Source organism: Sebastes umbrosus, chromosome 6, assembly GCF_015220745.1.
Source record: "Sebastes umbrosus isolate fSebUmb1 chromosome 6, fSebUmb1.pri, whole genome shotgun sequence".
In the NCBI taxonomy this organism is placed as follows: Eukaryota; Metazoa; Chordata; class Actinopteri; order Perciformes; family Sebastidae; genus Sebastes; species Sebastes umbrosus.
In genome coordinates, this window is record NC_051274.1 from 1,977,611 (window position 1) to 1,991,721 (window position 14,111).

Here is a 14,111-nt window from a genome sequence, read left to right on the forward strand (position 1 = left end):
AACTGGATTTGTGTTGAATTCATTCATCACATAGGTTTCCAAAGCTCTGTGTTCAGCCTGCTGGAAGGGATCTCAAATCATTGTTTTCTAAAATGCTACCTCTTTTGTTCCCGATTCATTTTCTGTTTTGTTTACGATTTTAGAAAACCATTTCCTGTCCTTGAGAGTCACCTTCATGCTCCATCATCTGTCATCATTTCTCATTTAGGATAGATATCATTTAAAGGTGCTCAATTTGAAATTCAGAGCATCAACATGGCAGCAAACAACTATTTGTAATGTAAAGATTTAGTAATGTCTACCAGAGCAGAGAATGAAGTCACTCTCCCTCTGTGTGTGTTGTAATCCTAGCTTCTCTGTGTTTTGTTGACATAGCGCACCTTCATGTCAGTGAGTCCATGTGAGCGTGCCCCACTGACTAGCTAATTGCCGCCGCTCTGCACTGCCCTCATGCGGCGGTTACAGCTGATGACGCCGTCCCGACCGCTAAATTACGAATCCTGCCACGGTGAAGGCATAACCCGCCCTACTCTGCCTCTGATTTACGAGCACTCGTTGCCTTCGTTCATTGGATTGGTTAGGTTTAGGCATGTGGAGTGAGATTGGTTAAGTTTAGGGTAAGAATATCAGGGTAAACCAATCAGAGGCAGAGTAGGGCGGGTCATGCATTCGCCATCCTAGGAAAAAAGAAGTGCTTCTCGACCCACGCGAAGGCATAGCACCCACCCACCCTCCGGTTGCCCCCCAGGTTAACACTGTTAGCTCATTCAGCACTGTTAGTGCTGTTAGTACTGTTCGCTTTGAGCCGTCACCATGTTGAGAGCCATGTGGAGGCAATACCTCAATCATAAATATGCTCTACGTTGATTTAGATTTTAGCACCTTTAAATCAATTTGTAAGATACTTGTCACATCAGACTAAACAAATCCACTTTGGTCTTGGCTTGAAGTCAAGGGCTGGTCACTTTATTTCTTCAGTTACTCTACAGTAATTTCCAAAGCAGATTTCTATCATGTTATAGGAATAGTTTGACTTTTTGGGAAATACGCTTAATCGTTTTCTTGCAGAGAGGTAGATGAGAAGATTGATACTACTCTTATCAATCTTCTCATCTACCTATTGGCAGGAAAGATAATATGTGTATTTAACAAAATGTCAAATTATTCCTTTAAAGGGGCAATCAAAATGTGTAATTTCAGGCAAAGACCATTATTACTTTAAAACTTTAACATGTTTATTTTGGTTTGAGATGTGTTGATTGGTTTGGTTTGGTTTGGTTTTATTCTGCCATAAAACAACCTACACATATTCACCAAAAACACACAGATTCAATCCAAAGTCAATCATGGATATGCAGATATACACAATTCTTTGCATTTTTCAGTAAACAGACGGGTTGTGCTTGTGGCCTCACCCGTGTCTCCCGAGCTGCCAACAGAAGGGCTGTCAGTGGACGATCTGGATCCATCTTCCCCGGCGGAGTTGCGAGCTGCAGACGGCGCTGTGACGGCGCTGGGCTGTGGGTTGTCCTGAGGCTGGGCATGAAGCTCTGAGTCGACTTCCTGTTGCAAAAGCTGCTCCTGCTGAGGGAGCGGCCTGTGACAGCTGGCAGGGCGCCCTCTGGAAGATGTGGCACACAGGCTGGCCAACTGTGGCTGAAAACAACATAGTTTTGTTCTTTAATTTAAAATACCCAATCAGGTTTTAATAAGGTATGGAACCTTGTCTACTAATTGTAATTATTTTATTCTTTCAGTATCCATGTGTATTTCATGGTGCTTTCAAGTGACGAGTGACATACAGACTCTTGTAGGAATATCATATAAAATCATTCAAAAGAAGTGCAAACAGTTGGACACTTAGGACTTATTGTTTCATTAAATTTGTGAAAATCATCTATATTGCAAATAGGCCTGCACAAAATATATATATATATACATATATTTTTATTTATTTATTTATTATTGATTAATGAGGAGACCAACTTGATGTGATCAAGTTTTTATTTTGTCTGACCAAGAGACCAAAACCAAAAAATAGATATTTACTTTATTATCACATAAGAATTCTGCAGTATGAGAAGATGAAGTATGATATATATATATATATATATATATAAATATAAAAGGCCTTCATCTTCTCAGCCCTCTTTCACTGGTTAAAGTAATATCTTTAATCTTAATTTATTTAGCAATACACAAGCAAATGAATAAAAAGTTACTGTATTAACTCATCATTATTAGATATAAATGAATTATGGCACGACTGCAGTGGATCGTCATCTTAATTTACAAAGAGTAGATATAATCTCTTCACAGCCCAGTGAACTCTGTTTAGTTATACTGAGATGCTCCCTGAGCAATATTCAAACCTAATTATCATTCATAAATTTTGCCCTTCATTACTGCGAGGAGCACATTAGTCTGTTGTTCTTCATTATACTCGGGTCCAGACGAGGGTCAGATGGCTGTTCATTTATCAACACAGTCCGATTACAAATATGTTGTTTGTTTTTTTCCAAATAATGACAATATGAGAACTGTGTCATGATAAAAAACAAGATTCTCCTGCCTTTGTATTCATAACAGATTGTGGTTTGTTTAATGTGTGTACATACAACAGGTGAATTATTATTATGACTAAAGAAAGCTCAGTTTTGAAGCCCTAGTTTGAGATCTGCAGGCTACAACGACATTTCAAACGAAATCAGAAATAACTGCTGACCCATTTACAAACCGAACCAGTCATCTTAAAAGCAATCATGTGAATGTCATTCTTCACAGTGGGGGTCCACACCTGGTAGTCGTTCCTCCACTGGGCCTCGTGCTCAGGGCTCATCTGGCCTATCAGCTCCTGGACTTTGGCTCTCCTCAGTGGATTCTTTGCCACCACGGAGCTGGGATCACTGGGAGTGTAGACCTTTTTTGCTGGGTTGTAGTCTGTTATCTGGTTGGTGCTGTATGCACGCCGTCTTGGAGACGTCTTACAATCCAACCCTGATGTTTTGTTCAAAAACAGAAATAGTTAACCCAAAACATTTCGAAATAACAATCCTTGAAATGCATGTCATACAAATAACTGTTAGTTTGGGCAACTCTGAATTGCTGATTATTAACTAATGTTAACTAATTGTTAACTGACTGTTAAGTGTTGACACAGTAGTGATTCAGTTCACCACAGCTTTTCTTTATTGGGGTCTTACCTGAACGGGGAATATCCTCTGCAACGCACTAAGTGATTCATTTTACATTTCCGAAAGCATCACATAGAATAACTTGCTGGTTGGCATGTGCAGTGACGACCAGTACAGCCATGCTAGCATGGCTGTACTGGTGACAAGTGACATGAGAGGGTGGAGCTAAGTACAACCGAACGCTGAATAAGACATTTTTAGGCGACCAAAAAAGTTATAATTAACGTTCATGAACTGAAAACACACTGTGAAAGGGTTAAAGTTGTAAGACGGACAAAACAGAGATCGGAGAGTGCTGTGGTAGCGACCTCATTAATCACAAGGTAGCCACGCCCTAAAGCTGACCCTGCATTAATTAAGCTTGTGTTAGTGGCTAAAATACATTTTTCTGCCGGCCGTCCACAGCACTGTATTGCTTTGCTCTTGTGTCGGTACTCCAGTCTGTTTCTCCAAATTGGGGGCGTGCCGACCCTCATCTCCTGTCGGTAATACACTGACTATGGATAAGTTCATACACCCCCACTTCAAAACACCCAAACTATCCCTTTAAGCTCAGTATTCCAGCCGTCATCATTGTTACAAAAGATATGATGCATGTTCTGTACTGTAGGTTCTTACCTGCGGTGTCTGGCTCTGTGGTGGCAGGGCTGTCTGTCATGGAGTCCTGGTAGCAATCATACAGAGGTGCTTCCCTGTAGGACCCCTGACTGTCGCCACCTGTCCTCACCGGGTCCTCCTCTTGAGAGTGGTAAAACACGGAGCTGGCTGACTCAATGGAGCGCATCATGCTGTATCGCCTCCTCTTATCCTGTTGAGATTTGGAGTAGGTGACACATCCAATTAATTTAATTAAAAAGCTTCTCCCTAGGAGATAAATCAACTAAATGATTTAACTGAACATTAACTAAACTAATTTGTGGTTACTTTTCTGACATATTCACAACACGGAAGGCCATCCTGCATGCAGTCTGTTGTTTCCTCTCAGCTGACGTCTTGCACTTACAGATTTGGGGTTGGCATGGTAGCGGGTGGCGTCGCAAACCACACTGTAGCCGATCAGACTGTCCCCTGGAAACAGGAAGGTGTTGCCCACGGGGGACAGCAGCACTTCTTTGGTCTCAGGAAAGAGCCATTCAATGGAATGTCACTGAGTACTGGAGCCATGGTTTTCTTCAGCGACTTTATCATCTGAGGAATAGAAATAAGCCGACTGAAATAGACATTCAGATATAAAACACAGCTTCTTCGTGACCAGTGAGTAAAGCGAATGGCGTCTCTGAGATATGATTTTCTAATTGGTATCGGTGGTAGACACTCGGTGCTTAGAAACCACCGTATAATGGCTCTCCGGTGGCCCTCAGAATAGCTGGCTGTCATTAGGAGTGATACACAAAGCTGGAAATGAGTACCTTGGGCTGCAGCCTCTCTCCGTCGACCAGGAACTCTGCTGTTCCTTTGGAAACTGTCGCCAGTCCCTGCACCAGCCTCCTGCAAGCATTCTGTCCTATGCCGAACGTGAAACATCTGCACAAACACATTAAATGGACGGATCGAAAGATTTATGTGCATGATAACAGGCGTCTTCTCAGGATGTGCACACATTTCACAGATCTCAAGAGATGCTCTGGAGATATATAATCTATCTAATATATCATGTTGTCAAACATACATTTTTGGGGGAAAAGAGCCAAACAGGAAATGATCTTTCATGGTGGAAAGTTGAGAGTTCTCCGGGGAGGTTGGTCGATATTTTACCATTTTAATTCTATTTTTCACTGAGGGATGAGCTGGCTGATTTCATTGCACCAACCACGTCCCCTTTGCATTTTTAATGAGTGCAGATTAAAACGGAAATGTCACCTTCTACGCGGGTAGATGTCAACTTAACATGGCTTTTTCGGGACAGAGATTCATCGTTGTTTGGTCTCGCATCTGACTGGCTGCGCTGATTTGTACGCATAGTGTGATAATGACCCAGGAAGTGTCGATGAATTGTCCAAGCTCTGTGTACCTAATGCAATCATCTGGGGGCAGTCATCCATTAAAAGGGGGAAGACAAAAGTCAATTATTTCCAGAGTGACTCAGGGGAGGGATTCACAGTGTGAGACTTAGATGCCGGCTGCAAAATGAAATGATTTCCCAGCGTATTACGGATCTACCGTGCCACCGGTGTTCACTCTCGGTTGACAGTTGGTGTTTGCATCCTTCAATGAGCATTTCTATTGTCTTACTCTACTGTGTAGCATTAAAACAATGTTGTTCTTTTTAATCTAAAATCAAAGCTGCACAAATGTCGCTCTCCTGACAGATTCCTTTGTACATACTGTTTGACATCCACACGATATTCAATGCATATTTTACAGATTTCATTTTGAGAGGATTATTGCTCCATAACCAGTTGATGCATTTAAGACCCTGACAATCCCTGGATGTGATTTCATGTTATCCGTCAGCTGTGTCTTTGCTATTTGCATAATGGGCATAAACAAAAGATAAATGTATTATCATTTGCTTTGACACAACCTACAGTAGTTTCTCTGCCAGTACTCTTACAACAGTGGCTACTAATACACTTAACTCTTAACTCAGGTCAGTGTGGGGTATGGTCTGCAATGCCTGCAGGTACAAATTTAGCATCAAACGGGTCATTTTGTAATGTATTTAAACGGGCTGTAAAAGTTAATGCGAGATTAACGCAAATTAGTTTTAACGCCACTAATTCCTTTAACACATAAACGCAACTTGCAATGTTAAGGTTGTAGCGGGCTCAGTTTTAAAGCTAGAGTGAAGAAATCCAAGGAATCCATCGGTACCCACCATGTCATACTAGCTTGTGGCGAAGGAGGTTAAATAACGCTCCAAACTTACGCTGAATTTTGGCGAGGAAAAACTGGCACGGCCATTTTCAAAGGGGTCCCTTGACTTCTGACCTCCAGATCAGTTAATGTAAATGGGTTCTATGGGTACCCACGAGTCTCCCCTTTACAGACATGCCCACTTTATGATAATCACATGCAGTCTGGGGCAAGTCATAGTCAAGTCAGCACACTGACAGCTATGTTGTGATTTGAGCATATTGTTTATGTTAAATGCAGTACCTGTGAGGGTCTCTGGACAATATTTGTTATTGTTTGTGTTGTTAATTGATTTCCAATAATTAATATAAACATGGATTTGCATAAAGCAGCATATTTGTCCAATCCCATATTGATAAGGGGATTAAATACTTGACAAATCTTTCTTTAAAGTGCATTTTGAACAGATTAAAAATGTGTGAATAATTTGCGATTAATTCACAATTAACTATGGACAATCATTTGATTAACTGCGATTAAATATTTGAATCAATTGAGAGTCCTAGTGTTTAACCACAAAGGTCCCTATTAGACAATATCCCCAACAATGCCACTCATTATTGATCTTTTCCCTTTATTCTAACATTCAGAATAGAGCCTTGACAGTAATACTTGCCTGATGTAGCGTGCATGGCTGCGAACCAGCTCGATGACTTTGCCCGTGTTGCTGACGGCCCCATCGGTGAGCAAGAAGAGTAGGCGGGGGTGTCCGCTGAACATGGGCTGCCTCAGGATCCAATTCAGCGGCGCCAGGATGTTGGTCCCCCCCATGTCGGCTCTGATCTTCCTCACGTACTCGCAAGCCAGAGCCAGGGCTTCCTGAGGTGAGGAGGAGGGAAGATAAACTGTTATTTCTAGAGTCACAGTCATCATTTACAGAACTGCAGTAATGTATGACAGAGCTGCTTTACCTCCTCATAGTTCTGGCTGCTTGTGAATAGGGATTTGAATGTGGAGCCGAAGCCTATGATGTTAAAAAGGCAGCCTGGCACAAGGCTCTTGAGAATCACCACCATGGCATCCTGAGACAGAGAGAGAGAGAGAGAGAGAGAGACCGAGAACAGATTAACTTCCAGATAATAGAACACAACTGTGTAAACTTAAAGAAAATAAAAAGCAAAACACGTCTGCTCATTAGCCGCTTAATGTCCTGTCGAACATTTCCACTGCAACACAACTACATGTTGAATGAAAGCACGGCAGTCTCCACAGCTGTCAGCGCTGCACAGCAGATTTCCTCGAGGAGAGGAGAGGAGAGGAGAGGAGAGTGGCATCATGCTGTGTCATTTCATCCATCACTGCTTCTTCTACCGCAGAGTCACAATTTCTAGAGGAATATCACTTATCTCAATCTTCATTCTGGTGGAGAGCACAAAGATGACACCAGACAATCCATAATAAGAAGTGCATTAACAAAGAAGGAAAATCTATATGTTATGTTCAAGTTCTTAGATATATTTTTAAAGGTATTCTGCAGGATCAGGGTCAGTGGTAAATAGTCATTATATCACTGGCCTTAAGCCCAGACTCTGTAGTATCAGACGCGTCCAATAAAAGCCTCAGAGTCTGAGTCACAAATGAACACCGCCAGCATCACACCATAGGCCAAGGTCAGTGCACAAGCAGCCAAATAACGTACCAACATATTAAAAAAATATATATCAACCTTGAGTGAGTCGGCTCTGTGGGTATTGAAGAAACCTCACATGAAGTCTTGCTGTCTAAAACCTAGCAACTGGGAGACATTTGGGGGAATAGTGAATGACTTGTCTGATCGATATCCTTGTGTACATGCCCTTCACACAGCTGGCTAACCACGTCTATAATCTCCACAGACTGCAGAATCAGTATGACTGTGAGCCTAGAAAGCAATTATACAGCCACTAATGACGTATCATGCTCACCATGTGTTTTAATGCATTAGTTTTCCATTTAATAGCTTTATTTGTATGTGTTTGTTGTCAACTGTAACACACTTCAACAAATTCAGCATCTGCAAATATCATTTTTAGAAAAAACAGACATCTTTAAACTGCTGATATGTTGCAATTCATATGTAAATCAGCATGTGCCTTAAAGGGATAGTTCGGGTGTTTTGGAGTGGGGTTGTATGTGGGTTTGTTGACTGTACTGTCAGCAGGGTGTTGTGATGCGTCTAGTGCAGTCTACTAAGCGAGCCATTGCATGTAGGGATGCCTGTAATCACCCTCCTTTAAGTTTCTGCCGCTGGCCAACCCTGTTTCTGGGGTCCAGAAAGCAATGTGTAAGTCTTTCTGCGGTCAGTACATAGCCTCTCCCTTACCAAGACTCCTACTATGCCTCCTCGTGGCAGCCCACGGTAACTGGGGTTTTGCGACCCCTGGCTGAATTAGTAGGAGATCTCGGAGCTGCAGTGGTCCCCAGAGGTGTTCCACCAACCACTGCCCCATTGCCACGTGGGTAAACCTTGGGAGGTACAATGGCTAGGGGAGTAAACCCTGATCACAAATCTGCAGTTGGGGACCGGCACAGGCGCAGTCCAGTAGACCGGACAATCGGCAGTCCCCTGCAGCTCCATCCAGATGAAGGTCGTCACGAGTTTCTCATGCCACTGGAAGTCTGTCTGGTGGAGTCAAGATGGTGGGAGTGAGGACTGCGCACCCACACCCTCACCCTAATCCTCTCCCTGCGCAAGCCCCCCCCCTATGAGGTACTTATCCGTAGTCAGTGTATTACCTACAGTAGATGATGGTCGGCACGCCCCCAGCTTGAAGAAACAGACGAGTTACCACACAAAACCAAAGCAATGTACTGCTGTGGACGGGGCTGGCATCAAAATGCATTTTAGACACCTAAAAGAAAGGCTCACCTAAAATAATCAATATCAGTTTAAGTGTACGCTATATTTAGAATATTTTTGCCGGTTTACCTTGCCGTGAGACAGCTTTACAGCCTATGTGTCCGACAGGGAACTGAAACCGTTATATACGCTCTCGCCAAAGCAACCACACTAATTTTGCCTCGCAGGGAGTTGCTGGTCTATCACTGCCTCAGTCGGTTAGTTACCTCCGCCAAGGCCAAAGGCCTACGAAGGAGGTTATGTTTTCACCGGCATTTGTTTGTTGGTTTGTTGGTTTGTTTGTTGGTTTTTCCGTTTGGTCGATAACTCCAAAAGTCTGCGATGGATTTGAATGAAATTCTTTGGAGGAGTGGGGTGTGGCACAATGAATAATCCATTAGATTTTGGTGGTGATCCGCATCATGGTCCGGCTTCTGGAATTTTTTTAATAATTCCGCTCAGCCTGTGCATTAACACCACAGGCCACCACAGGGAGACAGTGATGTACATGAAACCTGCCTTGGCGGAGGTCTGCGCTCTCCGAGTGCACTTCTAGTTTTTTTGTGTTATTGTGTGACTTTGGTTAGTTTGGATTCACCAAAGTCACACAATAGCACAAACAAGCTAGCCAATCGAGGCAAGCTAAAATTGCAGTCTTCTGGCTTTGGTGAGAGCATAGATGGATACAACGACTTCAGTTACCCGTCAAAAAGGGCTGTCTGATGGAAAGGTAAAGTGGTGAAAATATTTTTTTTATATTCTTTTTTATATAATATTGATTTTTTTAGGTGAGCTTTTCTTTTAGGTGTCTAAAATACTTTTTCCTGCCGGCCCCGTCCACAGCAGTACATTGCTCTGCCTCCGTGCAGTAACTCCTGTCTGCTCCTCCAAACTGGGGGCGTGCTGACCGTCATCTACTGTAGGTAATACACTGACTATGAATAAGTACCTCATACAACCCCACTTCAAAACACCCAAACTATCCCTTTAATGTATGTTTGCATGTGCATCTATGGAAGAAATATAACACCGCACGCCACACTGGGATTAAAAATACCTTCACACGGTTGATGTTAACCCCGCTCATGCTGCCACTGCGATCAATGAGGAAGATGAACTCGCCGTGAACCTTCCTCAGGTCAGAGCTGATGGACTTGAGGTCAGGGCAAAAGTTCAACATGACCACAGGGTTGTGGAGGATGTCCTTGTGGAGTCGTCTGTGAATGATATCTACCTGTAAAGACAGAAAAATAGAAATCAAAAGCATCAATATAAAAGCGGGGTTTGGTACTTTGAGATAACTGGACTTTCTATGACTGGGCAGGCATTATTTAAACACTTAAAGAAGGCAATAAAAGAGACTTGATCAGGTTGATAGGCAGAGCACATCAGTTATTGCAGACGTGCAGGAAATTCCAATCCGAATGTGGCGCTCCGTTGGAGTGTTTCCATAGAAACCCATTTTTATGGCTAAGCGCTCATTCTCCTTCTCCTGTTTACGTCCGCTGGTCACTCGACAGCCTCCACAGCAGAGGCGTCAATGAATTGAAAAATAATCATGCTGAGCTGGTATAAACATTCATTTGCAGTGGTGGAAAGTATTGTATATCTACTCAAGTACTGTACTTAAGTACAATTTTGAGGTACTTGTACTTTACTTGAGTAATTACTCCACTACATCTCGAGGCAAATGTTCTTTTTACTGCACCACATTTGTCTGACAGCTTACAGATTACAATTTTTCATCCCCTTCCTGTCCAGTGAAAACCATGTATCTCCAAATGTGGTGATGTTTAATATGAATGTTTCTGATAAACTGGAGGATTAAGTGTTTTTCTGAGCAGTAGTAGACACATTAACACCAGTAAAATGCAACATACACATTAATGCAGTAGTAACATTAATCTGAAAAAAAATTACATATAATAGCAAAAACACTGACAGGGAACCATTTAAACCTGCAGTAGGCGGAATGTTTTTGGCATCATTGAGCAAAAATTCCATAATAACCTTTCAGCGTATTGTAATTCAAGTGTTCTGAGAGAAAACTAGACTTCTGCTCCTCCTCATGGCTCTGTTTTCAGGCTTTAGAACATCTAGCCCGTCACGGGAGACTTTGACCAATCACAGGTCATTTCAGAGAGAGAGCGTTCCTATTGGCTGTTCATTCCACAGAGGCAGCTGTCAATCACTCACCAACTCCGACCAAACGGTCAAACTAGGCAGCGCTGATCAAATATGAACAGCTAAACAGTACACTACAAGATGTTTCTGAAAACATGTGAGGAGAGAAAATAGGCATTACAGTAACAGAATATTGATTAATATTTGATCAGCGCTGCCTAGTTTGACCGTGTGATTGACAGCTGCTCAGAGACGGCAAGGCTCCAGCTTGGCTCTGATTGGTTGTTTTCCTCCGGTCTGTGAAATCTTACAGATGCCATTAGGAGAACTGGAGGACACTGGAGGACACCGGAGGACACCAGAGGACACCGGAGGACACAAAGGCACATGATTTTTTTCACAGATTACCTGTCTCATGTACTACTGTCAAGGGTATAGCGACCGTTTTATAACAATAACTTTTTTTAATCATATTTGCTCCAATCTCGCCTATTGCTGCTTTAATGCAGAACGTGTACTTTTACTTTTGATGCTATAAGTACATTTTACTGAGAATACTTCTCCCACCGTTGGTGTTGGACTGCAGTATATTGTTAGATATAACAAAACAATGTGACATAATCGCTGCAGGTTCACTAAAATAGTACTCGCTGCAGGGCATTGCTCATGATGTCGTGCTACTGTGTAGTCTTTACCACTCTCCTGGTGGTATCATATCAGTTCAGGTGCATGGTGCAGATGTCGATGACACACTCACTTTCCTCTCATTGCTGGAGTCCTTCTTGGTGGCCTTGATGAAATCGCTCCGGCCGTGGAGATACTCATCGTACTCCTCCTGCGTCATGTCTCCGTTCTCGATGAGCACATGTGGCAGATGAGGCTCTAAAGTGACACAGTTGGTCATTACAATGACATTACTATAAATATTACAGACAGATTATAAAGCAGATGGACAGTGTGTGCAGAATTATCCCTATATTGATGTGAGAATGAGGATGTGGTTGCATGTAAAGATGCTGAATCACAGCTGGGTCTCAAGACAACAGAATTAGCTCAGAAGGTTAAATGAATCCTGGTGATATGGACTATTATTTCTCTTCAATGTAGGGTATCTGCAGGTCTTAAAAAGCATTGATTTCAGTTTTCTCATAAAAAGGCCTTAAAATAAAATCCTTACATTATTTTTTACAAAGGTCCTAAATATTTTTCTAACCTGCTGTAGGCAGTAATATCTTTTTTATATGTGAATTTAGCAAAAACCATAAGGAAAATCCCCAGTACTATTGTTCCAGACATCTTATGTAAAATTCATATGTGGACCTTAAATGAACTAGTTATCTTTTGATTTGTTAATACATCTTTCCATTTTCTGCTGCTTATCCATGTCTATGTTTAATGATTAATCAATTATATTATTGGGAATTGTTGCTGTATACTGCAGGGAAGAACTGACAAAAAAGTGATATATTTGTTATAAATTAAAGGTGTTATTGATAAAATGTTTGCGTAGTTTTTTTAATAACACATCCACAGAGCCTTTAGAAAGCTGCTGAATAAAAGTGTCTTTTCCTAAAAAAAAATATTATGATTGTGAATTAATCATTTAAACATTTTTAAAAATAAATGTTTTGTTTATCTCTGTGGAAGATATCTGATGTTTGGTTTCTACTTCTAACAAGGCTTGTGAGCCAATAGTAAAAATATGCTGGTATCACGTGGTATCTCTGTTTCGTCAGTTAGTGTGGAAAAAACGGATAAATGGCTGAGATGACGGTAAGTACCTGGCAACCATTTGTTGTGAAGTGAATGCAATGAAACGGGGGAGAATGCAACATCTAGTGGCTGAATGTTATCAATAGCACCTTTAATGTATTTGGTGAACAACTCTTTAAGGCCTTCATCATCCCCACTGGTTTTCATTGATATCTTTCTTACTTTGGCTATGAATCAGGTATTAAATTGTCTATGTGTCTTAAAAAGTCTCAAATTGAACTTGGTCAACCCTGTAGAAACCGTGCAGTAGACAGCCTGTGTGTCTGGCCATTAATCATCCAAGCTGATGATGAAAATAGACTGCTCCTTTCTGCGATTTTGTTTATTATAACACACACACACGCATGTCTGTAATGCAGCTCAGTGTCTTCCATCTCTTGGCTCGAGCTGAGCATCCATGTTGTGATTGAAACTGCAGCACCGGTCTGAGCTGAATTAAATTGCCCAGCAGTGGCAGTAGGTCTGTTTGTGAACAAAACCTTCATAAGAGGGATATTGGATCAGCGAGGCCGGGGCTCATTCCTGCCTCTGGGAGACAACTGGCCCACACATAGTGTAGGTCAAGATGGCAGTGAGAGAGAGGGGAGAAAAAAAACAACCTGACACTGCACACCCACACAATGCAGTCTGACTCCGCTGGCATGTCATACAACAGGAGGAGCACAAAGTGAGGCGGTGATTCGCCTGATTATGAGCTTAATACAAGAAATGCTGTAAAAGAAGCCTGACAGAGCTGAAAGAAACTATTTCAAAATATTGTACTTGAGAGGGGAGGACAGACTAATTAATTGCAGGGCCGCGCTGTGAGTGAGTTTTGAAGCTGTGGACCTACCGCTGGGGTAGATGAGGATCTTGACAGGACAGTCATAAGTGTACTTGTCAGCCAGGGTGATGACGACGCTTGTGGCAGAGCGAGCTAGAGGGTCTGCATCGGCTCGGATAGCGTGAGATGGGCTCTCTACACCTACGCAGAGCGACAGACACAGCAGATCAAATAACCAGTCCTCCAGTAATAACAGTAACAACAAACCAGCAGGTCCCACTGATATCACACTCACATTTATAAGAACAAAACACATCCAACAGATTGAACTTAGCCTATGCACAAGTGCTGTTGCAGTTTGAGCAAAAATAAACAACCAGCAATCATAAGTTTTAATGTGTGACTTTCCATGATGCTCAAATCACCAAATTGTCAAGTTTAAAGGAATAGTTTGACATTTTTTGGAAAATGTGCTTATCAAAAACGCTTTCTTGCTGAGAGTTTGATGAAAAGACCAATACCACTCTCATATCTGTAGGATAAATATCAAGCCCCAGTCAGGAGACGGTTAACTTAGTGTAGC

General features: G+C 42.0%; 1 protein-coding gene across 1 annotated transcript in view; it reads right to left on the reverse strand.

The window, feature by feature from the left end:
- The window catches only part of vwa5b1 (von Willebrand factor A domain containing 5B1), a 37,281-nt gene that overhangs the window by 13,224 nt on the left and 9,946 nt on the right, over positions 1-14,111 (reverse strand). The window contains 11 exon segments of the mRNA XM_037772794.1: positions 1,416-1,656; positions 2,798-2,997; positions 3,813-4,002; positions 4,198-4,337; positions 4,340-4,382; positions 4,604-4,718; positions 6,667-6,869; positions 6,962-7,072; positions 9,926-10,102; positions 11,750-11,874; positions 13,598-13,729. Of these exon segments, the coding sequence (XP_037628722.1) occupies positions 1,416-1,656; positions 2,798-2,997; positions 3,813-4,002; positions 4,198-4,337; positions 4,340-4,382; positions 4,604-4,718; positions 6,667-6,869; positions 6,962-7,072; positions 9,926-10,102; positions 11,750-11,874; positions 13,598-13,729 (1,677 nt within the window).